We start from the raw sequence: 27300 nt of genomic DNA on the forward strand, positions 1-27300 counted from the left end.
ACACAGCATATCTGATGCGTTTTTGTCACGCAGGAGTCTAAAACGAGGTCATTTCTTACACGCATTTTTTGGTGAAATTACGTTTTTACGCGAGTGATTTCTCTTTTTTTGGCCGTGTACGATAGTTTCATGTCAAATACGATCATTCTGAGCCTCCGGTACGATAATTCAACATTTCCCATCTGGTAACACTGGGACTGATTGGAGTCAGAGGAGGGCTGGCGGTGGTAGCATAATATTGTCTCGTAAGTGACTGTGGCTTATTTTTATTTTTTTTCAAACTCCATAATGTTTACTATAAGTTGGGTACTAAAGGCAGCCAGTACTGTTGATTATATAATCTTGTCCGCTAATATGGCCCTGCTAACGTAACGGAACGTGAACTTTTCCCCTTTCCATGCCCTTTTCACACTCGCCTTGTCAACACGCGTCCATTCATCGTTCCGTTCACTTCATGTTCTTCTGTTAAAGAACACAACAGCACCGCAGACGCAGTAATGATCATTTTGCAGATTATAAAGACCCCATGTTGCCGAGAAAGCGTTTGTGAATAAGTTTGGAAGCTTTACCGATGTGCTCTCTTGTCGGCAAGCTTTTTTCGGAAGACTTGGCGCTGGCAGCTGAAAGAACCAGCACTTGTTAAGGACAGATAAGCACGCTGGCCTGCCTATCATAATTCTGTACAGGAGTCAGTCAGCAGTGCAGAAGCAGTCATGTATACAGTACATTATTTCGGACTCGGCGGGGGACTCAAACTTTAAAATAAATATACACTCTCTTGTAAATATCTCCTCTATTAATTTATTTTTCTTATTTTTGAATGCTTTTCCCCTTTTGTTGTTGATGATATTCCATGCAAAGTACTGTGTTCTCTTCTCCGTCGGTCTTTCAATTTTATGAGATGCATAAAGTGGTTCCTGTGTAAATCTCCTTTAGTTGACCTTGTACCAGTGATTTGTACTGTCATGAAACTGTACTTTTTCCTATGCAAGTTAATGCAACCTTCTACATTCTTCAATCAATCAATCAATCAATCAATCAACCCCCTACGGATCCATTTGGTTCTATTTGTACACTTTTCAGGACTACAAAACCATGATTTGGAAGACCCTCAAGGACCCCTGAGACTAGCTCTGGTCCATAGCGTTAGTGGAGTTCTAGGGAGAACTCCACTAACGCTATGGACCAGAGCTACCCTGAGGCCAGGGTTCCTCTATCTATGAATTGAGTACAAAATATCCTAATGTAAACAAGCCATTGTGCTTTCTTGGGTTTAAATCCTATTAGAATACCTTGTATCTGAACTGTATCTGAATCAGGTTCAGGTCAGGTGGGCACTAATAGGGACATCTGGGCACCTTGATGTAAAATTGGCATGAGAAAACATATGATTACATTTCCAAAGCAAGTGTCAAAAATAAAATAAAAACTGTTGAAAAGGGGGAACATTTGGAGGGGTACAGCATGGTTCCCCAATTTGTTTTCCCCAAGGGCCGAATTATGTCTAGGGTGCCAAGCCGAGGGCCACAGCATTGCAGGGGGCGACGGTGGCGTTCCCGCTACTCTAGCGACAGTTCAGATATCGCCGTTGTCGGGTGAAAATCTTGTATGTCCAAAACCGTTTGTTTTGCATTTATCATTTTAAAAATGATTTAAACTAGTGAAAACAGCCGATCTACAAGCACACACCGCCTGGCGTTGTGCTGCTCTTATACCACCATTATTACTGGGGTTGGTGGGGGCCAGACGGTAGGTATCGCAAATGGCCCGTGGGCCTCCTAACCCTGGGGTACAGCTTTGTGCAAACATCGCATTGTGTCATTTTATATATTCACTGGGTATAAAGCTTTTGGAACAAATAGCAGCATTGTTTTTCCTCAATACAATTTAGATAGTATAAGAAAAAATAAAGACGCACTTTAAAAGTAGCAGCTATGTTTCATACTGTATGTGCAGTAGGTATAGACGCCAATCCATGGTTTGTAGTCTACCATGGATTGTCTCTACAAAATGTATTTCCAGTCATTTTGGGGCATAAACAAAAAGTTGAAGGATAAAATGAAACCTGAGAATGATGTACTGTGCATGTTCACATCATGTATACTGTACATTACTTGAGACTATTTATCAAACTTTAATTCTTTTTTTTATTTTTTTTACATTTTGGACAAAATAGCCAATTTGACATCGAAGTGCCCAGATGTCCCTATAAGTGCCCCCCCTGACCTGTATCCGTTTATAATTTGTTTCTTTGTTTGCATGTCTAGAACTCTGAAGAACGGAGGACACACTGCCTGGCCATGCCCTTCCTCCATGGCTTCCGACGAATCATCTACGAGTACCAGCCTCTGGTAGATGCTGTGCTGAGTGTCCTGGGACTGGAGGAGGGAGCTAATGCCCATGAAGAGCTGTAAAGCCTGCTTTATATGTTGTAACTGAGTCTGACTGAAATACTGTGTACATACTAGGTCTGTCTCTCTCTGTAGAGATGTGTTTTGTGTTAAAAAATAAAATGGTTAGATTTGCATTTTGCGGTACATCTTTTCACGGTAATGTTACTAGCGCCTGGCCTTTTGGATACATTTTTGGATCAGTTAGATTTTATAAAAGATTCTACTTGAGACATTCTTTTATTTGAATATTGAAAGGAGTTGTTCGTCCCCAAAATGACTTTTTGTTCCTATCGATTACTCACCCCATGGAGACTTGAGTTCAATAATATTTTTTTAGCTTTTGTCGCATTCCTAAGCCAATGATTTGATTATAATAAATGTACCCCCATTGATTCCAAATGCATTTGGGTCTCCATCCTGAATCAATGAGCCTACAAAGAGTCTCCTCAAATTATTGGCTTAGGAATGTGACAAACAAATATATATTATTGAACTCAAGTCTCCATGGGTTGAGTAATCGATAGAAAAAAATGTATTTTTGGGGTGAACTACTCATTTAAACCCAATATTTGAATACTTAAACCCAATACAAAAATTTCAAAATCTCACAATGCGTCACAACGCAACTTTTGAAAACATTTCCCTATAATGCCATGCCCTATATAGGAATGCCAGGCTTAAAGCCATACTGTGTAAGTTGCCCAACTAGTGGTCATTAGCCCTATAGCAAACCGCGGTCGCGTCCGCGTCTTTCGTCCGTTTTTCGTACCTTCAGACCCCCGCGTCTGCCTCCACCTCGCTGAGATCTATCTTTTAAGGGGTCCCTTGTTCCTGTGCGTTCAGTAATTCCAGAGATACGGACTCCTTCACCCTGCCTGGTAGGCGAAATTACCTAGAGAAGGGATGGTACAAACGGGCGACAACAAATATGGCTGCCATAGCGACCCCACTTCAAGATGCGCTGTGATTGGCCGGCAGTTGTATAACCCTCGCTGTGATTGGCCGGTAGTGTGATGACGCAATTTTCGCGCGAGATCCGGTCCACGGCAAGGATCTCAGTTTACATATAGAGAAGGCTTTACAGGCTGAAATTCACGGCGCGGATCTTCTAAAACTTTTGTGATTTAATAGTTAGGAGAATTTTAAGATTTGTTTTATAAAAAAAGTTACATAGTACAACTTTAAAGTAATTGCCTATACAAATAATGACCGATCTTTGGGCTAAATGTTAACCAGGCCACACTGCTGGGCACAAAGTGTATGTTTCATAAACTGTACCTAACTTTCTCTCTCCTCTTCTTGCCAGTGGTAACAGCCCTGACAACGAGGACAGTATCTGCAGGGCCCTGGAGGAGCTACTGGAGAGAGAGTCCCAGTCAGATGTGTTTGAGGAGGGCATCAGCTATGCTCTGTTTAAGATGGCAGAGGTTGGGCTTGTGTATGCGGCTGAAATCCTGCTACGCTATGGAGCTGATGTCAACTTTGAAGGTGAGACTTTCCTTTATTTAAACTGATATGCGATTGTTTAAGGATGAATTATAGTTACATGTTGTGTAAATGTGTAAGAATGTATGTATAAATAAGTGAACATACTTAAATTATGATCACCCCAGAATGTTCACTAAAACTAGGGTGACTGTATATTCAGCCCCTGAAACGGGGACATCAAACCGGGACCCTTAGCAATGCGGACGTTCGCCGTGCACGCGCGCCCCCATTCTCGGACGTACATGCACGCGCACGTGTATACACAACACACATGTTGCATACAGGCAGTGACCAATTGACAAAAAGCCTCAGCGTTGAATTCAGACATGCAATGCATTTGTTCATATTTTCTGATTGTTTAGGTGAGCATGTTTACATGAAAAGAACATGATAAATGTCTATGCAACCACTGAAAACGGCTACTATTATTGTAATTCTGGCAGGGGCACTTCTCCATTTCTAAACTAGCCATTCCTACCCCCTGCCATTCCTACTGAGGATTAGGGTTAGGGTTTGGTTTAGGTGGTCACTGCCTCTGTAGGAATGGCAGTTCGTAATTGTGTACCCAATTCTGGCGAAAACCGGGCCAATTTTGTAGTGAATGTTGAAAACCGGGACATTTGAGTGTTTTAGAGATATTTGTCGGGACTCTGGAGACGCAGCTTGAAACCGGGACAATCCCGGACAAACTGGGACGTCTGGTCACCCTAACTAAAACCAAACTTTGAAGGTGAGATTTTCCATTATATAAACTGATATGCGATTGTTTAAAGATGAATGTAGCGACATGTTGTGTAATGAAATGTGTAAGAATATATTTATAAATAAGTGAACATACTTAAATTATGATCACCCCAGAATGTTCACTAAAACAAAATGTCTTAATATCGTCGGTCTCTTCTGTGTCTGCCATACGTACATCAAACCGAATAGTCCATTTCAATGTGTGTGTTTACATCCAATCTAATACCCATTGTAATGGACAGGCTTCCGCATGTTACAGTATTATTATTAGGCCTGTGCAAAAAAATCGATTCACTATATTATCGCGATGTTAAGGCCGGCGATTCAATTAATCGATTTTCAAAGTTCAGAATCGATTTTCCCGATTTTATAAAAAAAAAAAAAAAACTTTTTTTTTTAGGCGAAAGACAGAGGAGAGCTGTTATTCTCCTCTCTCTCTCTCTCTCTCTCTCTCTCTCCCTCCCTCCCTCTCTCTGTGTGTGTGTGTGTGTGTGTGCAATGTGCATGCGTGCGGCAGTTCACTTCTCTGTGAGCCACGTTTCTCCCCTCTACACACACGCACACGGAGTAGAGAGAGAACTGCTCTGCTCTTGGATCATCATAATATAAGTAGCTTACTTTTACCTTTGTAGCTGTTGTCATCTCAAAGTAAAATCCACAATGTTATGCTCCAAGTTGCTTGGATTAGAATCCAGAGAAGTGAACACGATGCGTTTTCAACACTATTGCCAGCCAGCTGTGTTTAACGAGGCTCGTTTAGAATGACCCTAATTTGACATAGTGTGTGAGTGTGTGTGTGTGTGTGTGCGCGCGCGTGTGTGTGTGTGCGTGGCTCCAGTTAACGTCTCTCTCCTTCCCTCTCTGTGTGCGACATGAGAGATGACTACTCAGTCACGTTGCTGTAAAACTTCCCAAAAAAAAAAAAAAAATCACACCCGTGTGAAGTGGAGCTGTGTGTGTGTGTGTGTGTGTGTGTGTGTGTGTGTGTGTGTGTGTGTGTGTGTGTGTGTGTGTGTGTGTGTGTGTGTGTGTGTGTGTGTGTGTGTGTGTGTGTGTGTGTGTGTGTGTGTGTGTGTGTGTGTGTGTGTGTGTGTGTGTGGATCATGTGTACCGATTTTTGTGACATTTGAAGAAAATATGTAGGAAAAGGAGCAAAAAGTGTGTTTTGGAGAAAATTCAAGATGGCGGAAAATCTATCATGGCGCAAATGGGCGTGGCCTATATGGGGAGATGCGTCATGACCCAAGGAATCCAGGGAAAACATATTTTTAATTTTCCGACCTACGGTTCAAGAGTTACGGGCCAAAACGTAAAGTGGGGTGTTATGGCGCCACCATGCGGCCAAATGACACAATTATTTTTTATTTAATCCTTGAAATCATTATGAACCTCCTCTCCAAGTCTTGAAACTCTAGCCCCTATGGTTTGCGAGAGACAAATAATTGAATGTGAGTTTTTGCGATTCCCATTATAAGTCAATGGGGAAAATTAATTCACTAATAAATTAATATCAATTAAACTATTGAACCTTTCTCTTAGCAAGTTACTAGCCCATGATTCCCGAGTAAGCCGGTCGATTTGACATATGGCGCGAGTGTGTGGTGGCAAAACTGTGGGACTAGTAGCGTGCCGAAGTTTAGGAAGTTCAGGCTACATACAGACACACACACACACACAGACAGACAGACACACAGACCCACACGGCCACGTATAGGGAGCCTGTGCTTCACACAGCTCCAAAAACATAATTCCAAAGCCATTGGAGTAGATATGGACAACAGTTGTTGTTGATCGAAGGATAAAGTTTGTAATTCCCTTATAGAGTTTAAAACAGTCATTTCCATAGGAGCTAACGTTTAGCAGCTAATTGTAGAGGATGAAGCGTTGCCATTCAGTTTCTGACACAGAAACAAGCAAACAGGTCTATAAAAAGGTGTTGCCAGATCCTGTTTTTGCGACCAAACAGGTCTATAAAAATAAAAAAATTGGGGAATATCAGTCAAACAGAAATGTTGCTGTCTGATATTGTTTAAGAACAGTGGTTCTCAAACATTTTCATGCCAAGAGCAAGGATCCCAAATGTGTAATATAGTGTACAGAAAAACAATCTTAAGGGCTTTGGCCTATTATTGATTCTGCTTTTAAAGGAATATGTTATTAACCATTATAACCAAGTAACCGTGAACATAATGAAGGGCAGACAATATTGCCACTGTGTTTATAGGAAAACGTTTTTCTTTTTTTCTTTTGGAGGAATTGTCCTAGGACTAGGACTAGAATCGAAAGTTGAATTGAATTAATATATACAATGTCAATGTTGAGTAAGAGGAATCATTAAATATATAAATGCTGCTACAGTGACAAATTAGAAGAATTTATGGATTTCATGCTGTGATCGATCGGTGCCTGCAGCACCGATCTTTTATCTTTTATTTATGACTGTTGTGTTCTGTGTTTTCTGGCATCTTGACCAGGAACATGTTGTAATGTTGTACCACTGGCACTTTGGCTGAAATAAATGTCAGAAAGATTGACTGACTTTATTTGGCTGCATTGATTTTGAAGTATATGATTCAACTTTTAATGTTTTATATTGTTAGAATTGTTTTAAAATGTTTCAATATAAAAAAAATGTAATTTTTGGGGGAAAATCGCAATAATCGTGATTCGAATCGCAAATCGCAGGAAAGCGCAATTAATTGTGATATAATCGAATCGTCACCCAATGAATCGAAATCGAATCGAATCGGGAAAAAGTGAATCGTCACAGGCCTAATTATTATGAAGAATACATATACATTAAGGAATCCGTTAAAGACCATGAAGTTTTGATCTTAAAAAACTGTTATATAAACTGTGTGACAGCTTTTTGTAGTGAAGGCTTGACATGATTGAGCTTTTCTAGCAATTCTAGGCAATCATTTATTGCACCTCTCTTTTGGCCAGAGCAGCCACCGTCTGCTGACAGTGCCCCAGAGGGTGATTCTGCAATAAAGGAACTGGAATTGTGACTCCCAGTTCATAAGCACAGATTGGTGCCAAAATACTCTAAGTGTTTCTGATTCCCCACAGAGAAAGAAAATAGTTTTTTCTTGGATAATTGGTGTTGAAAATAATTCTTGCTGCCATAATAGATCCTGCCATAGAGTTTTAATTGCCACACAGACTGTGTAGCAATTAAAAAGTAAATTTGGAGGGGCTGTACTGGTCTTGCTTTCTCATTATTTACTACTTCCAGATCCAGCACCCAGTTTCATGGTAATCTGAAGTTGAACGTGTTGTATCTTATTTTCTGTGGTATGTGTGTATGCAATATGTCTGTTCTCTGTAGCAGTTTTGAGCCTGGTGGCCGACTGGCCGTACGATGGTGTCCCGTGGCGAAAAAACCTGATCTACAAGCTCACAACAACATGTTGCATCACAATGTGTTGTCAGCTTGTAGATCTGCTTTGCTGCAGGACATTGGCACGCTATGTTTATATCAGGCTTTAACCCATTTAGGCCTAGAATTATTGAATGCTTTAACCAGTGAAAAATAGCAGATAAGTGCCGCGCTGCGAGCTTGTAGATCTGCTATTTTTTGAAAAAGTTGTGAAAATGTGTGCAAATCTTTGAATATATGTATTTTCAAAGCGAACGTTTGTAACTCAAATTTTGCTTCTGGGGGGGTCACTGGAACTAGATATTTTGAGATGCGGGTCCGTGGCCAAATAAATATCAGTTTGGGGGTCCTTCACATGAAAGAGTTTGAGAACCACTGACATAGTAGTCTCTCAAGAACAGACTAACTGAGCTCCATTTAAGTGAAAAGGACCTTTTCTTTGACGATGGCTAGCCAGATTGCTGACATACTATAGAAACATACATAGGTTTTTCAAAGAATCTTAGAAGGATTCAAAAAGACACTTGCTTTATAGAATCGGGTCAAAATTCTAATTTTCACGGTTTTCAAAAATAGCAGATCTACAAGCTCGCAGTAAGCTTGTATATCTGCTATTTTTCAATGGTTAAAGCATTCAATAATCCTAAAGAGAATTATTGTTTGACTCCCCAGACCCAGTGTCGTACTACAATCCCCTGCACATAGCTGTAGTGAGGAACAGGGCGAACATGTTGAGGCCGCTGGTTGGACATGGAGCTGACATTGAAAAACGGGACAGAGTGAGTGTTAAAAAGGAAAAAGGCTACTCAGACGTCAGAATTAAAGATGCCTTATGTTTATTTTTACACCCTCGTTATCGCTATATCCTTCTTGATTTCTTGTGTCTCATGTATATATGTATATAGCTGTAGTACAGTATATGTTGTTTTTAGATCCACGAATGCAGTCCCTTAGACCTAGCCAGCGAAGAAGCAGAGAGATTACCATGCATGCTGGCTCTACTGGATTTTGGAGCCAACGTGAACGCAAGGGATAAAAATGGTACATTTGCAATCGGCTCATTTATTGAAAACGGTGTTGGAAATATTTTTTTTTACATTTGACATTCATTTACATGTTACAATAAAAATAGAACGTTTTATTTTGATGCACTGTTTTGTAGGAAAAACTGCCTTGCTCCATGCCCTCGCAAGCAGTGATGGCCTCACAGTGGACAACACAGAGAACATCCAACTTCTACTGAAGAGAGGTACTGAGCTGTAAAATACCCATTTTCTTCACTTAACCTGATTGTTCAATTGTGGTTATTCAGAAAACTCACAAGCAGCAACATGTCTAAATCACTGCGAGAAACTGTCAGTTAAATGCGTAAATCTTGACTTGCCAATTGGCATATAACCTGAGAGAAAGTTTATTATGACTTTTGTCTCATACGTAATATATTGGCTTCATTCACAAGCTGAACTGGGATTGCTAGGGCTAATAAGGCATTGTTGCATATTAGTCTTCATGTTACTGTTTGTAATCCTATTAAACACTGCAAGTGAGTAGAGACAAAATGTGACATTGTTTGCACATAAACAGTAGTTAGCAGTGTCTCTCTTTGGCTGATGATGTGTTACAGCACAGATTCTTACGGGCCCATGATGGTGTATGTGGTTTTACCTACATAGTCATTTTAATCTGTGACAGTTAGTGTACTTACATTGTAAGCCACATTGTCGATCTATCTGTGTATACAGTAGTCCAAAACTTGCACTGATAGATATATTCTGAGTCCTGATTGGAAGTGGAGGCATACAGCATGTACAGTGGAGGCATACAGCACATGTTGTTGATCTACGGTATATGTATTTGCGACCACAGTTGTGTCATGTTTCCTGAAACGCAGTTGTCACACGCTACCCTGAAATGGTTAGACTGTAATGCATCTCTAAAGGCAGTTGTCTCACACACACCACCTCCAACAGATGGCGCCAGAGCACCACATGAAGAGAGGCATGGTCCAGTCACTCTCTCTGTCTGTGTGTGTTGCCAGATTGTCCGAGTGACACAAGCACTCCATGTCTGCAACACGTGTGTGTGTGTGTGTGTGTGTGTGTGTGTGTGTGTGTGTGTGTGTGTGTGTGTGTGTGTGTGTGTGTGTGTGTGTGTGTGTGTGTGTGTGTGTGTGTGTGTGTGTGTGTGTGTGTGTGTGTGTGTGTGTGTGTGTGTGTGTGTGTGTGTGTGTGTTGCCAGATTAACACTGCCTAATTTTAAAAGTTTGTTGTTTCCGCGCGCCCTGACGGTCGCTTATTGCCCTTAGGGCGCCTTACTGGTATAAATAAAGACATGGCAGACCTAATTATAACTGTTCCTAATCATGTTTATTTATCGTGGGCTCACCTGAAAGGCAAGAACACTATGTTATCTTCATTATTTATAGAGTTCCGCCGCAGACAGTACAAAGGCAGGGCCCTTAGCCAATGAGGCGCAATTGAGGTGTGGAAAATCTGGGAGTGGTGTAAGCTGGAATATTGGTTGGGCTTCACATGACAGTTAGCACGCTGTAGAATATAGTCACGAGCAAGCCCACACTGTTTCGTAGGAACAGTATCTCTAGTTACATGTAATGTTCTATCTAGATCCTAACACATACTTGCCACCTCACAAAGTACACACTTGTTTTCCTCAAGTTGTAGGCTTGAGTGAATGAGTCAAGCTAATATGGAAGGTGTGTGAGATCAGCTGTGTTCATACTCTGCATAGATTTGACAGGTTACATAACCACTATAAATACTAGAACACCTGTTAGGTGGTCTTGTCTTTGGCTTTATACATGAAGTGCTGCTACTGCCATACACTGTTTTGCTTCTGGCACTCTCCCTGTCTACAAGCTGAAGATGAAAAGCCTCATCCACTGCCATGTCAGTTTGGATATCTCCCCGTCACTCAATTTCAGGCAAAAGATAGCCTTGTGTGATTGAGACTGAGACAGGGTTGGAACTTCCTTGTTGAACGTTCTATTTGTGTCTTCATACTACAGTTTCCCCCCTGACGACTAGCCAAACCCAGCAGCACTGCGTCAACCCATCAATGCTGTCAACTTAAATACTTGAAGGCACATATTCTTTCAACAGAAAAGCAGTGATTGTATCATATTAACCTCTTAGAACCTGGTGTCTGTATTTGGGGCTAGTCATTATGGACAAAAACTGTTGGACGTTTTCAAAGAAGTATATATATAGAGCTTACGTTGTTAAAAAGTGGTCGGAAATACTGCCACAAAGCTGTTTTTAAAACTCTTAGTACCTCGTTACATTTCAAGTACCAGTATAGTGTACAACGTTGAGGCCATCTCATTTACAAGCTCCCTTAACAATGTGTTGGACGACTGCCTCTGTGCTGACCTGCCTGCATACCTGCCTGCCTGACCTTCCTCTTACCCCTGACTGTGCTGTGGAAAGAAAAAAATCAAACCTCTGTTCGAAGTGGAGCGGTGAATCTGAGCGTGCGTGCGTGCGTGTGCGCTTGCGTGCGTGTGTGTGTGTGTGTCTGTGTGAGTGAGTGGTGAGTGTGCCTAGCCTGCACAAAACAGCGCCCCTCCTTTAACTAGTGTGTTGTGTGTGGCCACTCAAGGTATTGCCAGGCTACAGACACGGCCAGCCACCCAGCCACCCACCCAGGGACATACCCACGGATATACCTGTCTATTGGGAGCGCTTTCACCGCTCCAAAAACCTGCCCAGTTGGCAGGACTGAAGTATGCCTTGTATAATAACAGCTCGACTTTTCCTCGTGCATAGGTGCTGATGTCCGTGCCACCACTGTAGATGGAGAGACCGCAGAGTCTTCACTGGTGTTTCTGGTCAAGGAGGCTCTGGACTCCAGTACAGAGAATGCAGCAGAGATCGGCCGTTTCTGCTTGAGGGCCACCCAGCTCCTGCTGGACCACGGCGCTGACCCGTGCTGCAGGGATGGCGAGCCCTCGCTAACGCCGACCAGCCTGGAACACTTTGATCTGCTCTTCCCGCTGGCAGTGCTGTTGCTCCAGAGGGGAGCCTCTTTTGTCTGTGTTCACCATGGCGCCTCCTGCTGGTCGGGTTATAGCTTAGTCTTTGGGAGGCTTCAGGTAGCTCTTCATCAGTGCTCAGATGAGAGCCAGGCCTCCGAGCTCCTGGAGCAAGCCGAGGTGTTGCTGGACTTGGCTCGAGTTTCCTATCCGACGTTGCCCTTGACTCCCGGGCTGGAGCTGCCCGTGCCTGGCCAGGAGGAGCCCTATGCCCAGGCTCTGCTGGACCTCCACGAACGCGTGGCGGAGCAAAAGGCAAGCCCTCCTGCGTTGCGCTGCCTCTGCAGGGCGTTCATTAGGACCCACCTGCAGCCATGGTCGATAGAAGAGCGAGTAAAGGCCCTTCCCCTACCGGACCGACTAAAAGAATTTCTCCTCCCTCAACACACATATAGCTCAAAGCCTGGCTGGGACCGTTTTAGACCACTGCATAGTGAACGCTGAGTCTTATCTGCCACTACCCGCGTTCATGTATACAGCAGATCTGAAATGACTGCCATACGTCCTCATAATATGTGATAGATCATCTAGCTTAAGTATCTCAACATACATTTTATGTTAATTTATTTGTGTAATGTCAGTACACACACACACTACCATTGTGACCTTTTTCGTTGGAGGAATACGCCAACAAAACGCCACTGTTTTTCAGCTATATCAAAATCTCAATGTCTTAAACAATAGGAGTAAAGATTTATAAATGGTGCTAAATCTGTCAATTCTCTCAGTTTCTTATAATCAGTCAATCAAAAGCACCACATATCTTCCGTGGTGTGACATACAAAACATTTACTCGATATGAATATAGTCCCAATTTACATGTTCACAACATTCCCTGGGCCTTTATGCACACCAGATCATGTTTCAACTGAGGTGTTAGACTGTCAATGTTCTCGTAGTCTAAACTACAGTCTGCACTTGGTACTGATCTGTAGCTGTGTTGTAACCGTGTTGTAATGCAGGACAGATGCCACCAGATGGCAATGTTGTTCTTGCGCAATCCACAGGCTTCACTGCCAGCTAGGAATCGTATTGATGTGAGGGACATGGTGATATAGGTATTTGCATTCTGCCCAGTAAAAGTTATTGTGATACAGTGAAAGTCATTCATATTTTATGTCCTCAACACTTTGGTGATGGATGGTGAAACTCCAGATTTATGTCTATTCTCTCACTATATAAAAGTGGACCAATAAACCAAGCCATGTCGCTCACCAATGGCATACTGATTGGCAGTGGCACTGCGTTTTTACGTGTTTCACGTCTCAATCCTCTTGCTCTGACTGACCAGGTATTGGCTGTCTGGTGGTAAAAACTCATTTATTGTCCTTATTGCAACCCTGATAGAGGAAATAGTAATTGGTTCATATATTTCAACCCGCCCCCCCCCCCCCCCCCCCCCCCCCCCCCCCCCCAACACACACACACACAGATTCCACGTTGTCCATAGACCAATGTTCAGTTGAGTGTACATTGAAATAAAGGGACAGGAACACAGTGTTTAAATATGGAGACTCCTACATATGCAGACGTCTTGACGTGGCGAGCTGTGACAGAATTTAGCCATAATGGCTGCTGATGTGGAAAGTTTTACCAAGCGTTCTTAATGGTTATGCTTAAATTCTGCTGTATTTCAACCCCCTTGTGTTTGTCTGCCGCCGTCTCTCTCTCTCTCTCTCTCGGTTCTCTATCTGTGTCTCTCCCTCACACACGCGCGCACACGCAACAATAATAACACCCTTTGTCTAAATCCTGTCCTGGTATTGGGACAAAACGACGGTTAAAAGAAATACGATCATACCGTGAGAAGGCTATAGGGTACATATGTGCTTGTGTCTCTGTGTGTGTGTGTGTGTGTGTGACGAGCAAACTAAATAGGACATTGTGTTACACAACTAACCCCTTCCTGACATTGGTGGAGCTGGAGTGGCTCCAAGGCTTGCAGGCGCTCCAACTCCTCTTGGTGGTTATCTAGGTCACAGCCTCTGAGGAGCACACAGCTTCAACAGCAGCAGCAGCAGCGCTGCATGACACACGCTTCACTCTCCTGTCTGCCTGAATCTCACTGCATACTCCTGACAAAACCTCAACGTTCGCCTTGCTAGAATAGGGGAGAGGGGAGAGCAGGAGGGGGAGGAGGAGGAGGGAAGGGGTGTGGGGGGGCTAGGAATCAAATGGTGGAGAGGGGTGGGGGGAGCCTGCGTGTGTGTGGAAAGACGGGAGACGGCATATGTGGAATGGTTTTCAAACCGTTCGTTCTTGTGTGCGTGTGAGTGTGTGTGTGTGTATATATATATGTATATATATACACACACACACACACACACAGTTGTGTGTGTGTGTGTGTGTGTGTGTGTGTGTGTGTGTGTGTGTGTATATATATATATTCACATACATATACTGTATATAAAGCACAATGTTGAAGTTGGATTAGTGTAGTGTACTGTGTGTGTCTATATATATATATATATATATATATATATATATATATATATATATATATATATATATATATATAGCACAGCACAAGCACAATGTTGGATTAGTTTTACGCAATAAACTTCACTGTTGAGGCATTATCTACCCAGGCAACAACTATACAAAGCAAGGAGCGAGAGGAGAAAAAAACCCCACCAGCCAGCCTCCTTCCATGGAGAACCCAATCCAGCTCTGCAGAAGGTGATGGAGCAGAGATAGTGGGGGTAGGGCTAAGCCAGTGCTCTCCATCCAGCATTTATTGGAAAACAGTGCGAGTGAAGCTCGGTACTGAAATTAGTTATTGATCTATTCTCTCCCTGAAGCCCATGGGTCTTTCCCACCACACCTGCTCATTCTCCCATAGCCTGTTTTCCCACTACAACCCATTGTCTCTTTTTTACCAATAGCTTTTTTTTAATCTTCTCATTCGTCTTCTTTTGTAGATCTTATTATTTTAGTCTTTGCATAGGCTATATATTTTTCTATACTTTGTTTTCCTATTGTCGATTCCTTCCTCTCTTTCCTAAGCTCCATGCCTTTTCTTCCTCCCTTCTTCATTCTCCAGCACTCATCATCATGTTTGCTGTTTTCAGCTCAGCAATCAACTTGAGCACCCATGTCAGCCCCGCCGCAGCCCAGAGAAGTTGGGTGCTTCATCCATGGAATGATGTAGGAACCGTGGAAAAACAGCACAGCCTCAAGGGCATTTAATGACAGAGCTGAAGACTAGAAGTGTAGGGAAAATCCACTTCAGTTCAGTTTACTCACATTTTTAAGGTAATGTAAATCATTGTGACAAACACTTAAAACTATACAATCCTGTACACTATCATAGAGCTATAAATAGATACATTTACACTGTTGTTATAAGCAGTATCCAACTAACATATTTCTTGTTTGTTTTTTGTGGGGGTGTTATTACTTACAATGGCAGTATTTGGGGATAGTATTTGGGTGTGTGTGTATGTGTGTGTGTGTATATATATATATATTATATATATATATATCATATATATATATATATATATATATATCATATATATATATATATATATATATATATCATATACACACACTAAAGAGGTTCGACACTATGCCAGTACACCAACTTCACGCACCGCCGATCTGACTGATATGCCCATATATGGAGAATCTCTCTGTCAGTCCTTATCCCTTTTAAAAATGTAGACTTCGTTTCAGCATGCGGCTGTTACCATGGTGGATGTCACTGTCAAATTAATAGTTATTAAGATAGTGGTCAGTGTGAATGGCCCTTTATGCCCATTTAAGGAGAATCTGGTGTCATCAGTATATGCCATACTGTATATGGGCATGCCCACCTTTGTGCCCATATATGGAGCTGACTGTGTGATTTTACACACACACACACACACACACACACACACACACACATACGTAACGTAATACATACACACACACACACACACACTAGAGCCCCTTTTCGACTGCAGCTTTAGCACCACACTACACTGCACCACACCACAACGCACCACATAAAAATATCTCTACATTTTCCATTACACAAAAGTAGCCCTATCGGTAAGAAACAAATTGACCCTTTTAACTGTGATTATAATACAATATAAATATGTATTACAATATCCTAAATTATAATACACTATAATGAATTATTACTGTGATTATAATACACTATAAATATAAATAAAGTATTAATGTATTACTATGATAATTGTTGTTGTGACCAAAGGTCGCAGTATACCATGAGAAATGTCGCAGCTTGTCCGTCCTTCTATACAATGATGTCACGTGACATCACCTCATCAAAGATCAAACCCTGGATATCCATACTGTGTCAGTCAGTCAGTCAGTCAGTCAGTCAGTACACATTTACAGTCTATGGGTTGGTTCCCTTGTCACTGTGACATCACAGGTGATATCACCTATGTAAAAGTCCACATATGGGTATCCCTTTCATGCCCATATATGAAGATCCCTGATGTCATCGATATCACTGGCCAGATGGCAAAGGCATGGCCCATATCTGTGTGGCTGGTTCAGATGGGGATCACCATGTATGGGCATAAAATATATTGTATGTGTATGGATACATATTTTTGGAGCTGTGTGGAGCTCCCTATACGTGGCCGTGTGTGTGGGTCTGTCTGTCTGTTTGTCTGTCTGTCTCCGGGTATGTAGCCTGCAGTAACCTTTTCTGGCCACACATGTTAAGGGAGGGGTGCTGTTGCACACACACACACACACACACACACACACACACACACACAGCTCCACTTCGAACAGAGGTTCGATTTTTAATAAAGGATCAAATAAAAAGTCCATATATGGTCATTCCCAGAAACAAAACCCTTTTATGCCCATATATGGAGATTTCTGATGTCATCAATCCCAGGCCCTAACAGGGCCAAGAGCCTGCTTTACAGATATATATTAATAAAGGATAAAATAAATAAAATGTCCATATACAGTATGGGCTTTCCCAGATGATGCCCTGTTAGTGTACCCCCTTATGCCCATATATGGAGATCCCCAGGCATCAAACCCAGGCCCTAACTTGCCAAGGCCCTGCTTGGCTTTACTAATTAACATACGTTTTATACCCATATATGGAGATCCCTGTCCCAATATCATCAATATTTAAGGACATATCTGGGAATGCCCATATATGGGCATGTTTTGACATAACATTGTTGACTATCATGCAGGGGTCTCCATATATGGGTAACTGGCCTGATATACATCACTGGCCAGATGGATATGGCCCTTTAGGGCGAGGTTGCATGTTGCCCTGAGGCGTCTTACTAGTTATAATACATAGTACTGTCAGAACCGGCACAGCCTGTCCGTGCTGGACGGGTAACGCCTGACACTGTGGTTCCCCTAACACATCACTGTCTTGGCCATCTGGCCAGCGTGGCACAGATGTCACAGTGATGTGGACATCAGGGATGTCGATATATGGGCTTAAAAGGGACAGAGTCACAGTGATGTCACAGTGATGTGGACATCAGGATTCTCCATATATGGACATAAAAGGGATTTGGTTCCCCTGGCATCCCAGGGAGCTCCATATATGGGCATGAAAGGGATTTGCTCATATATGGGATCTCCATATATTGGCATAAAAGGGAGATAGTATATATATCTCTCTGGGTAACGCTTGTCTTTTTTTGTTGATTGACTCATGCTCTGACATCACTGTGATGTCATGGGAACCAAATCCCCTTTATTGCCATATATGGAGACCCCTGTGATACCAGGGGAACCAAATCCCTTTTATGCTCATATATGGAGATCCCTGTGATGTCAGGGGAACCAAATCACCTTTATGCCCATATATGGAGATCCCTGTGATGCCAGGGGAACCAAATCAGGGCGAGGTCGCCTTGTCGCCCTGAGGCGTCTTAGTGGTAGATTATAATAGTGGTTATAACACAATAGAATCTATTATCATGTATTACAACTATATCCTGGTGGTCTAAATGAAAAGTCAGTGAGTGATCAGTCATTATGAAGTGTTTGGCCCTGTTTGGCCTAGCTCAGACCTACTTTAGATCGGATACTTTTTAGTACCACGTTAAGCACTGCCTTCACACCACTCTACCCAGGTCCTGGTAGTTGAAAACCTGGCACAAGTGGGCGGTGTGGAGTGGTGTGGTGTTGGGCCATGTCAAGGGGCTTAGAGGTTTTCACACCGACCTCGCAAGGCTGATTCGACTGATATGCCCATATATGGAGGTAGAGGTTCGGGCATGTATGCAGTCCTCACACCTACGTCGCACCGCCAATCCGACTGATATGCCCATGAATGGAGATCTCTGTATCTGTCAGTCATTGCCCCTTTTATGCCCATATATGAAGAACCTTGAAGTCATAGGTATATGCCCATATAATGGAGATCTCTGTATCTGTCAGTCATTGCCCCTTTTATGCCCATATATGGAGAACCTTGAAGTCATAGGGATATGCCCATGTATGGAGATCTCTATCTGTCAGTCCTTGTCCCTTTATGCCCAAATGTTGAGATCCCTGATGTTATCAGTACTGTACCCATATATGGGCATTATACCCTTTTGTTCTCATAATTATATATCTGGGTGATTTGTTTTCTTCTGATAACAATGGGGACAGATTGAGTTTAGACAACACACTCCATATTTGGGCAATGGAAATGAGTGTGATGTCAGGGGTACGCCCGCCAGCCAGACCATAGAGTTATGTTATATCCACCTATTAATTTCAATGAAAGTTGTTCACTAGTGCAGGGGTCTTCAACGTTTTCAGGCCAAGGACCCCTTAACTGAGAGAGAGATGAAGCAGGGACCCCCTCTAAATATTATATAAAAGCATTATGCAGATTTTCATTGACTTGTTGACCTGTCATCAGTCTATATTGGATTTGTGTTAATGTTTTTTCAGACATTTAGTCACTTCAATCGTCGATACGTTGTAAACTTGACCTTTCACTCTACATGGTCTGCTCTTTTTGACCACTACACCAAACCTCTTTGCTGAAAATAGCCGATTTTGTTGCGAGGCGTTGAGAGCTTGTAGATCTGCTATTTTTGGCTAAAGTTCTCCTCAGAATAGGGATGCGAGGGTTCAAAGTTTTTAATTTAAAATAATTATCCTATCACACAAGGATTTGGTGGCCCCCCTGTAGTAACTCTGAGGACCCCCTAGGGGTCCCGGACCCCCTGTTGAAGACCCCTGCACTAGTGCATGAAGCATCCGGAAGAACGTTATACTTTTTCTTGATTTGAGTAACATAGTTGGTGTCCAAAAATGTGGAAGACTTGAGCACCGAGCAGGCGCACTAGGATTTTCTCAAAGTGTTTTTGAATGCGGAAGTCCTGCAATCCCAGATTTGACCACCAGGCGAAGGCAACTTCATTGTTATACCGCGGTTATGGGGGCTTTTTTGATTGATTGATTGATTGAAGACTTTATTAGAAGTTTGCATAGGAAAAGGTACAGTTTCATGACGGTACAGTTCACTGGTACAAGGTCTACTAAAAGGAGATCCATGAAAAGACTAAGCTTATTTCCACTGGAAACCATTGAAGTATCTCATATAACATTGAATGACAGACAAATAGAACACAGTACTATGCAGTAGATATGTAAAGAAAAACAAAATAGAAGACAGTAAGTCAAAACAAACAGTATATACAAAGAAGGGGCAGGGGAGGGTAGGGTTGGGCTAGATTCTTTTTTACCAGTTGCGAACGGCTGCTGCCTGTAAGTGGTTTTTCAGGGCAATTTTAAAGGATGCTAGTGATCCACACTCCTTTGTGGCCTTCGGTAAGGCTTTCCACATTTTGGTGGTATAGCAGAAAAAAGAGTTTGACCCTTTGTTGGTTTTGACTCTGGGTTGAAAGTGATCTGTGGCGCTGCCTCTGGTGTTGTAATTATGGACATCCTTAATGTTTATAAAGTATTTTGACAGGTACTTGGGTATCATAGTGGTGTAGTGTATCTTGTACACCAGGCCCATTGCAAGTTGCTGTACTCTATCAACTACTCTGAGCCACCCCACTCTTAACTGGTGAGTAGCGGTGAGGTGAGTCTGATAGGGAAGTCTAAGCAGGACCCTAATTAGTTTATTTTGGGCTGTTTGTAGTTTAGTTTTCAGGGCTTGTGGGGCGTCACAATACCATACGTGGACTCCGTAGTCAAAGAGGGGCTGGATTATTGCACCAGCTATGGTCTTCAGTGTGTTGGAATTGACCATCGGGGCGATCCTCTGTAGGAAACGAGTTCGTTGGTTGATTTTATTTATTACTTTAGAAGTCATCTTTTCACTGGAAAGATTAGCTTCAAGGATACATCCTAAGTAAGAGATTTCGTTTTTTCGTGTTATGACCTTGTCACCCACTTTGATTGTGAAGTTATCAACTTTTTTGAGGTTATGATTTGATCCAAAGAGGATGGACTCTGTTTTACCCAGGTGAATTGATAATTTGTTGTCGTTAAGCCATGTGCAGATCTTACTTAGTTCAGAGTTAAGTGTCTTCTCAACCTGCAAGTGGTCCTTGCCCGAGACTAGGAGAGCCGAGTCATCCGCGAACAGGAACAGGTTGCAGTCACAAGCAGATGCCATGTCGTTCACGTATATTAGGAACAACAGAGGTCCCAGTATGCTACCTTGAGGAACACCACAGTTTACCGGGAGGGGGGGGGACAGGGTACCGTTAATCTCCACCACCTGTTCCCTCCCCACCAGGTAAGACTGCATCCACCTCACTGCTGCGCTGTCAAGACCGATGGCTTTTAGTTTCTCAATCAGAATAGAATGATTTACGGTGTCAAATGCCTTCTGGAGGTCCATCATGACCATGCCGCTATATTTGCCGTCATCCGCTTCGCGTTTGATTTGGTCAGTCAAATAGAGAAGGCATGTGTCAGTGGAATGAGATTTTCTGAATCCAGATTGGAACTCGTAAATCAGATTATTCTCATCGAGATATCTTGCTATCTGTTCGTAGACTATTTTCTCCATGACTTTGGATATGGAGCTAAGAATGGAAACGGGACGGTAGTTTCCAGGGTCTAGTTTGCTACCTTTTTTATGCAGGGGGGTTACTTTTGCTAGTTTGAAGTCCTGTGGGACATGACCCTGTTCGATGGAAAGGTTAATTATGTGGGTAATTATTGGAGCAATGGTGGCGGCTGAATCTCTGAGAAATCTAGCTGGAATTTTATCAAGGCCAGTGGCCTTGTGTTGAGGTAGGGCACTCAGTTTTTTAAACACTTCATCAGTTGTCACTGTGGCAAGTTTAAAACTGTCTTTTCTGACGCCCAGTTTATTGTAGAATTTCTTAACAAATTTTACACCATACCGCCCAGATGGGGCGACCAGTTTTTCAACCAGCGAACGGGCCACGGTGGTAAAGGTTTCGTTAAGATGGGTAGCCACTTCACATTTGTCAGAAATGAGAGCGGTGTCCGTTTTGATGTTTATGCTGTGGCCTATGGCTTCCAATTTAGGCTTAATCCAGAGTGAATAAGACAGGACAGCACAAAGTAATAAATCCATATATCAAATGCATAGAAATAGTCCTCTAAAAACGTAGATAGACCAAGAACCAATTCAATAAAATCTATAAAATCAAAAACAATCAAAACATAAATAATCTGTCTAAATTACATAACAGATGCTATCTAAATTACATGTATGGTCATTGAGGGTAGGCAAGTGCTACAGTAAGTGCTATGGGCTAAGGTGGAGTCTGAAGAGGGGAGTTTTCAGACTATGGCGGAAGCTAGGGAGTGAGTCTGCAATTCTAATTGCAATGGGGAGTTCATTCCCCGGCTTAGGCCTGACCCCTGATATTGTGTGTGTGTGTGTGTGTGTGTGTGTGTGTGTGTGTGTGTGTGTGTGTGTGTGTGTGTGTGTGTGTGTGTGTGTGTGTGTGTGTGTGTGTGTGTGTGTGTGTGTGTGTGTGTGTGTGTGTGTGTGTGTGTGTGTGTGTGTGTGGTTCACAGTTTAGCGTATCTGCCTTTTTGATTTACAAGTATATTACTAACTTAGACAGTCCCATTTTAGACTACTCCAGACCCTGTTTTTTCCCTATACAGTATATGTATATATAAATATATATATAGGGCGCACATACACTCTCAATGTGCATCTCCCCTGCCTTTCACTAGACATTGTCTAGACACCAGATAATTGCAGACATCACTGAACACTCAGCTGCTGCTGGAAGCCACCAGGGAGTTGGGGGGCAGAATGGTCAGTGGTGAAGGGGTCACACAGGCAACACTCCCCCTGAATGGTGAATGTTTGCTTTTGCATACACACTGTGTGTGTGTGTGTGTGTGTGTGTGTGTGTGTGTGTGTGTGTGTGTGTGTGTGTGTGTGTGTGTGTGTGTGTGTGTGTGTGTGTGTGTGTGTGTGTGTGTGTGTGTGTGTGTGTGTGTGTGTGTGAGAGAGAGAGTGGGGAAAAGTATGAGAGGTCATCCTGGCAACATTTACCCATACTGTTTATGTATGCATTCATGTGTATATGTCCTAGTGAACATGTGTATGTGTTGAGAAAATGTGACACAGAGAGAAATTGTGTGTGTGTGTGTGTGCGTGTGCGTGTGTGTGCGTGTGTGCGCGTGCGTGCGTGCGTGCGAGAGAGAGAGAGAGCTAGAAGGCTATTTAGAGAGAAAGAGATAGACAGAGGGATACACAGAGCTAGAGGGAGGGACAGACGGTGATAGCAAGACAGACAGACCGAGACAGAGAGAGGGGAGAGGAATAGGCAGAGAGAGAGAGAAGCAGAGAAAGGGATAGACAGCATTAGAGAGGGGTAGAGACAGAAAGAGCAGGATAGACGGGGACAGACAAGAGAGGGAGAGACGGTAGGTACAGAAAGAGACGGAGAGAGAAACAGATAATGAAAGAGGGAGAGGGGAAGAGAGACAAAAGATAGGCAGAGGCAGAGAAAGGGGTATAGACAGGGACAAACAAGAGAGAGAGAGACAATGATAGACAGACTGAGAGAAAGTGAGGAATATGCAGAGGGAGAGACATGAGAGAGGCGGAGAAAGAGGCATAGACAGTAGAGAGGAGGGGGAGAGAGAGAGAAACTGAGAAAGTACAGTACAATAGGAGAGGAGAGAGACTGAGATAGAGAAACGGGGACAAAGACAGGAACAGAGAGACAGAGCCCAGAGCAAGAGTGGGCTAGAGACGGACACATTGAAGGAGAGGGATAGAGGGAGAAAGAGAGAAACAGGCAGAGGGAGACAGAGGCAAGAGGCAGGAGATACATAAACAGGAAGACGAGGCTGGGAGAGAAATAAAGAGTGGAAGACAAATGGTCATTTGTGAGGGGTACCACTGGTAACACTGAATGGGCATGTTTGCAGGTACATACGTGTGTGCATGTGTTTTGAGATAGGGTGATGAGAGAAAAACTCAGAGTGCTAGAGCGAGAGACGGGCAGAAAAAGAAAGAGATTTTTACTGTAAACTGTTTTGGGAGACAGAGCTGGAGACGGAGACAGTGAGAGAGATAGACAGTTTGAGACAGAGGCAGGAGAGACAGAAAGAGAGGGATATACAGAGAAGAATTAGAGGGCAGGAGACAGACAGAGAAGTGAGCAGTGCCTTTGAGAATAAATACTAATGTATGATGTAATTGTTGTTGTGTCATAGTTGGCTTTGTGGGACATACAGACATACAGTACATTCACACAAAGCCAGATGAAGGAGCGGTTAGCACCGCTCTAAAATGAGACATTGGGGAGGTAGAAATGGGGACAAAGACAGAAAGAGAGCAATAGACACAGAGGCATAGACACAAAGAAGCACAAAGGGAGAGACACACCAATAGACAGGCAGAGACTGACAGAGAGGCAGAGAGAGAAAGACAAACAGGAGAGAGACAAAAGGAGGTATAGAGAAAGATCTAGATGGAAAAAGAGACAGACTGAGCTAGAAGACAGAGAAAGAGACCGATAGTGAGAGACAGACATACAGTGTGTGTGTGTGTGTGTGAGAGAGAGGGAAAGAGAGCAATAGACAGGGAGAGGGAGAAAGAGAGAGACAGGCAGACAAGGATAGAGAGACAAATAACTAGAGGGAAGTAGAAGGACAGAAAAAAGAGATTGAAGGAGACAGATAAATGTGCACAAAGACAGAAAGAGAGAGAGTGAGGGATAGAGAGCAGTAGACATGCAGAGGGAGAGAGACAGAAAAACAGGCAGAGAAATTAAAGAGAGAGACAGAGACAAAGAACTAGAGCTGAGGAGAGACAGACTGAGGTAGAAGAACATTTTGAGATTGAGGGAGACAAAGACCCAGAGACATAAAGGGGGCAAGAGAGAGAGAGGAAAATGGTGTGTGTTGAAAAAGGGTGATGGGAGAGACAGCAAGAGAGAGAGAGAGAGAGAGAGAGAGAGAGAGACCGAGCGAGAGGGATAGACAGAGAGACAGCAAGAGAGAGAGAGACAGGGATGGGGATAGATAGATAAAGAAGGATAGAGAGCACTAGACAGAGGGATAGACAGAGTGAAAGAGTGATAGACAGAGAGAGAATCAAGATAGAGAAAGGCAGAGAAGGTGAGAGACACAGCAATAGACAGATTGAGACAAAGAACTATTGGGGAGGACATACTGTGAGAGAAAAATGACTAGACAGACTGAGGGAAGGAGAGACACGGGGATGGACAAAGAGACAGAAAGAAAAGGGATAGACAAAATGGTTAGCATTGGAGGTTCAGACTGTTAAAAGGGAACGTGCATGTGCGTGTCGGCGGTGCTAGTGTGAATGTATACACAAATTCCTTATGTATTTGAGACAATCGGACTGAAATGATTGATTGAATACTTTATTAACAGTTGCAAAAAGTACAGAGGTACAGTTATACAATAATGATGAGGATAACACAAAACACCCTGAGGGCTTGTTGTCCCCGCCAGGCTGAAGGCATGGCAGAGTATGTTTTGCACCCTGTCCATGTGTCCGTCTGTCTGTGAACAGCTAATCTCCGGCACCGTTGGCCCGATGGCAGTGAAACTGTATACGCACACTCCCTGGGTATAAGAGCAGAACCTCTGCCTCGTTTTTTTCAGGTCGGCCTGTTATAGCGCCACCATGAGGCAGATTTTTGCTCTTACAGATTTTATCACCCAAATTGGTACACATTATCTCTAGAGTCATGTGATCAAGACGGATCTGTGCGTATTCTCATGTTCCATCCTGATTGGCTAAGATTGGCTTTGCAGGATTGGTCCATTTTGAACAAAATGCCTCAGTTCATCAACACAGACAAATTTTGCATGCATATTAGCCCTATTCACGACCCGCCCACTCAGCATCCCCCGGGTGCTGAAGTCCCGTTTTGAAGGGGAAAATCCTACAGAAATCGCAAATTTAATGCAATTTCCGAATACTAAAGTATAAAATATGGCTAGCATGATCAAGAACACAAGATAGTAAACGGCACAAAGCATTATAATTTACTTTACTGTTAGAAATAACGATTTGTTGGCTTTAAGTCCAGCTATTTCTGTTATGTTTCCCCTTCTAAATTGAAGTCAGCACCCGGGGGATACTGAGAAACGGAAGTAGGTGGGCGGGCCGTGAATAGGGCTAATTCCCACTAGGCCGAGGAAGACAAAATCTTCAAATCAGCCTCATAGTGGCGCTATAACAGACTGATTCACGGTTTTACCTATAACTGCACCAATCTGTGAAACTTTGCATGCACACTCCCTAGAAGCCAAGGAAAAACCTTTGTCCTGCATTTGACTTTTTGCATGTGACTTTTATAGCGCCAACAGGAGGCCGACTTATGTAAAACACATTTTGGGATGTTACTCCTTCAGATTTGATCAAAATGTCATGCAAATTGGTACACATAATCTCTATAGTTATGATGTGATCAAGATGCATCTGTTAGATTCTTCATATTCCATCCTGATTGGCTAAGATCTAAAGTTTTCAGGAGTTCGAACAAAATGCCGCAAATCATGAACGCAGCGTCTGATTGCGGTGAAACTTTGCACGCCCACTACGTTGAGGAACAAATGCCACCCTTTTAACATTGCTCTGTTATAGCGCCACCAGGAGGCAGAGTTTTTGCATATTACTCCTACAATTCTTTTCCAAATATCACAAAAATCGGTACACATAATCACTATAGTCAAGTGATCAAAGCGGATCTGTCCGATTTCTCATATTCCATCCTGATTGGTGAATTCTGAAGTCAGAGAGCGAGAGAGAGGAGAGAGGAGTTGATACAAAGACATACAGAACTAGAGAGTGAGAATGAGACAAAACAGTCACACTGGTAACATTCCCTGAATTGTGTGTGCGTGGTTGCATGTCCGTATATGTCACGCATGTTAGTGTGAATGTATACATGGGTGTGTGCGTGCGTGTGCGAGTGTGTGAGAGAGAGAGAGAAAGAGGGAGAAGAAAAAGAGAGTGAAAGAAGGAGAAGGAAAAAAAGAAATGGAGCAGAGGCGTCAATTGGGTATGGCAAGGTATGGCAGCTTGGCTACAGGGGAAAAGATACAATGTACTTCTTAAAATAAATTCATCATGCCTGTTGCTAAGGGGGAGAGTGTTTTCTGCTGGTCTTTCAGCCCGAGTGTATCGGGCGTGCGTTCGGAAATGCGCACCGGGTGTGTGCTCAGTGTAGTGAGTGCCTAAACCCAACCCTAATCCTAACCCTAACCTCCGTAAAACTATGCCTAAACCCAACCCTAACCCTAACCTCAGTAAAACTATGCCTAAAACTAACCCTAACCCTAACCCGACCCGGTGCACATTTCCGAACGCACCCTTTGATACACTCTGACTGAAACACCAGCAGAAAACACTCTCCCGTTGCTATGTAGGTATGGCAACATGACTGGTGTCTTGCATGCGAGCGAAGGCGCGTGCAAGACACCAGTCATGTTGCCATACCTTAGCTTTTGCTGAACTGACGCTACTGAAATGGAGAGACAGAGTGGGAGAGGCAGAGAAAAGAGACTGAGAGAGAGAGCGTGAGAGAGAGGGAGTAGACATTTGAATGCACACAGTACTGTGAGTGTTCATAACCACAGATGTGGTGACCTCATCAGAAAAAAATGCACTGTGTCCTATTGCTCTGGAGGAGTTAACGGGTCACACAGCGAAATTAATGATCATTAATATCAAGCCAGCGTTGAATAACAGGACATTCCCACCACTCATCAGCCTTTACTGTTATAGAGCGAATCCTAATCACCATTAATATTAAATTATATCAAACCGTATGTAGGGTATTGCGTCT

General features: G+C 42.9%; 1 protein-coding gene across 1 annotated transcript; it reads left to right on the forward strand.

Moving 5' to 3' along the window:
• Positions 1–208: 208 nt before the first annotated feature.
• asb6 (ankyrin repeat and SOCS box containing 6) lies at positions 209–12568 on the forward strand. The gene is made up of 7 exons (XM_080738204.1): positions 209–245; positions 2268–2410; positions 3700–3881; positions 8680–8786; positions 8940–9048; positions 9170–9256; positions 11793–12568. Exons 2-7 carry the CDS (start codon positions 2301–2303, stop codon positions 12500–12502), a joined length of 1305 nt encoding a protein of 434 aa, XP_080594330.1. The 5' UTR covers positions 209–245; positions 2268–2300; the 3' UTR covers positions 12503–12568.
• Positions 12569–27300: the final 14732 nt, after the last annotated feature.

This window comes from Nannobrachium achirus (assembly GCF_963921795.1).
Source record: "Nannobrachium achirus genome assembly, chromosome: 12".
Classification (NCBI taxonomy): domain Eukaryota; kingdom Metazoa; phylum Chordata; class Actinopteri; order Myctophiformes; family Myctophidae; genus Nannobrachium; species Nannobrachium achirus.

Coding starts and splice junctions, on each gene's coding strand:
- asb6 (XM_080738204.1), top strand. CDS start 2,301: ATGCCCTTCCTCCATGGCTTCCGACGAATCATCTACGAGTACCAGCCT. Junction 9,049..9,169: donor GAACGCAAGGGATAAAAATG/GTACATTTGCAA, acceptor ACTGTTTTGTAG/GAAAAACTGCCTTGCTCCAT. Junction 9,257..11,792: donor CCAACTTCTACTGAAGAGAG/GTACTGAGCTGT, acceptor CCTCGTGCATAG/GTGCTGATGTCCGTGCCACC.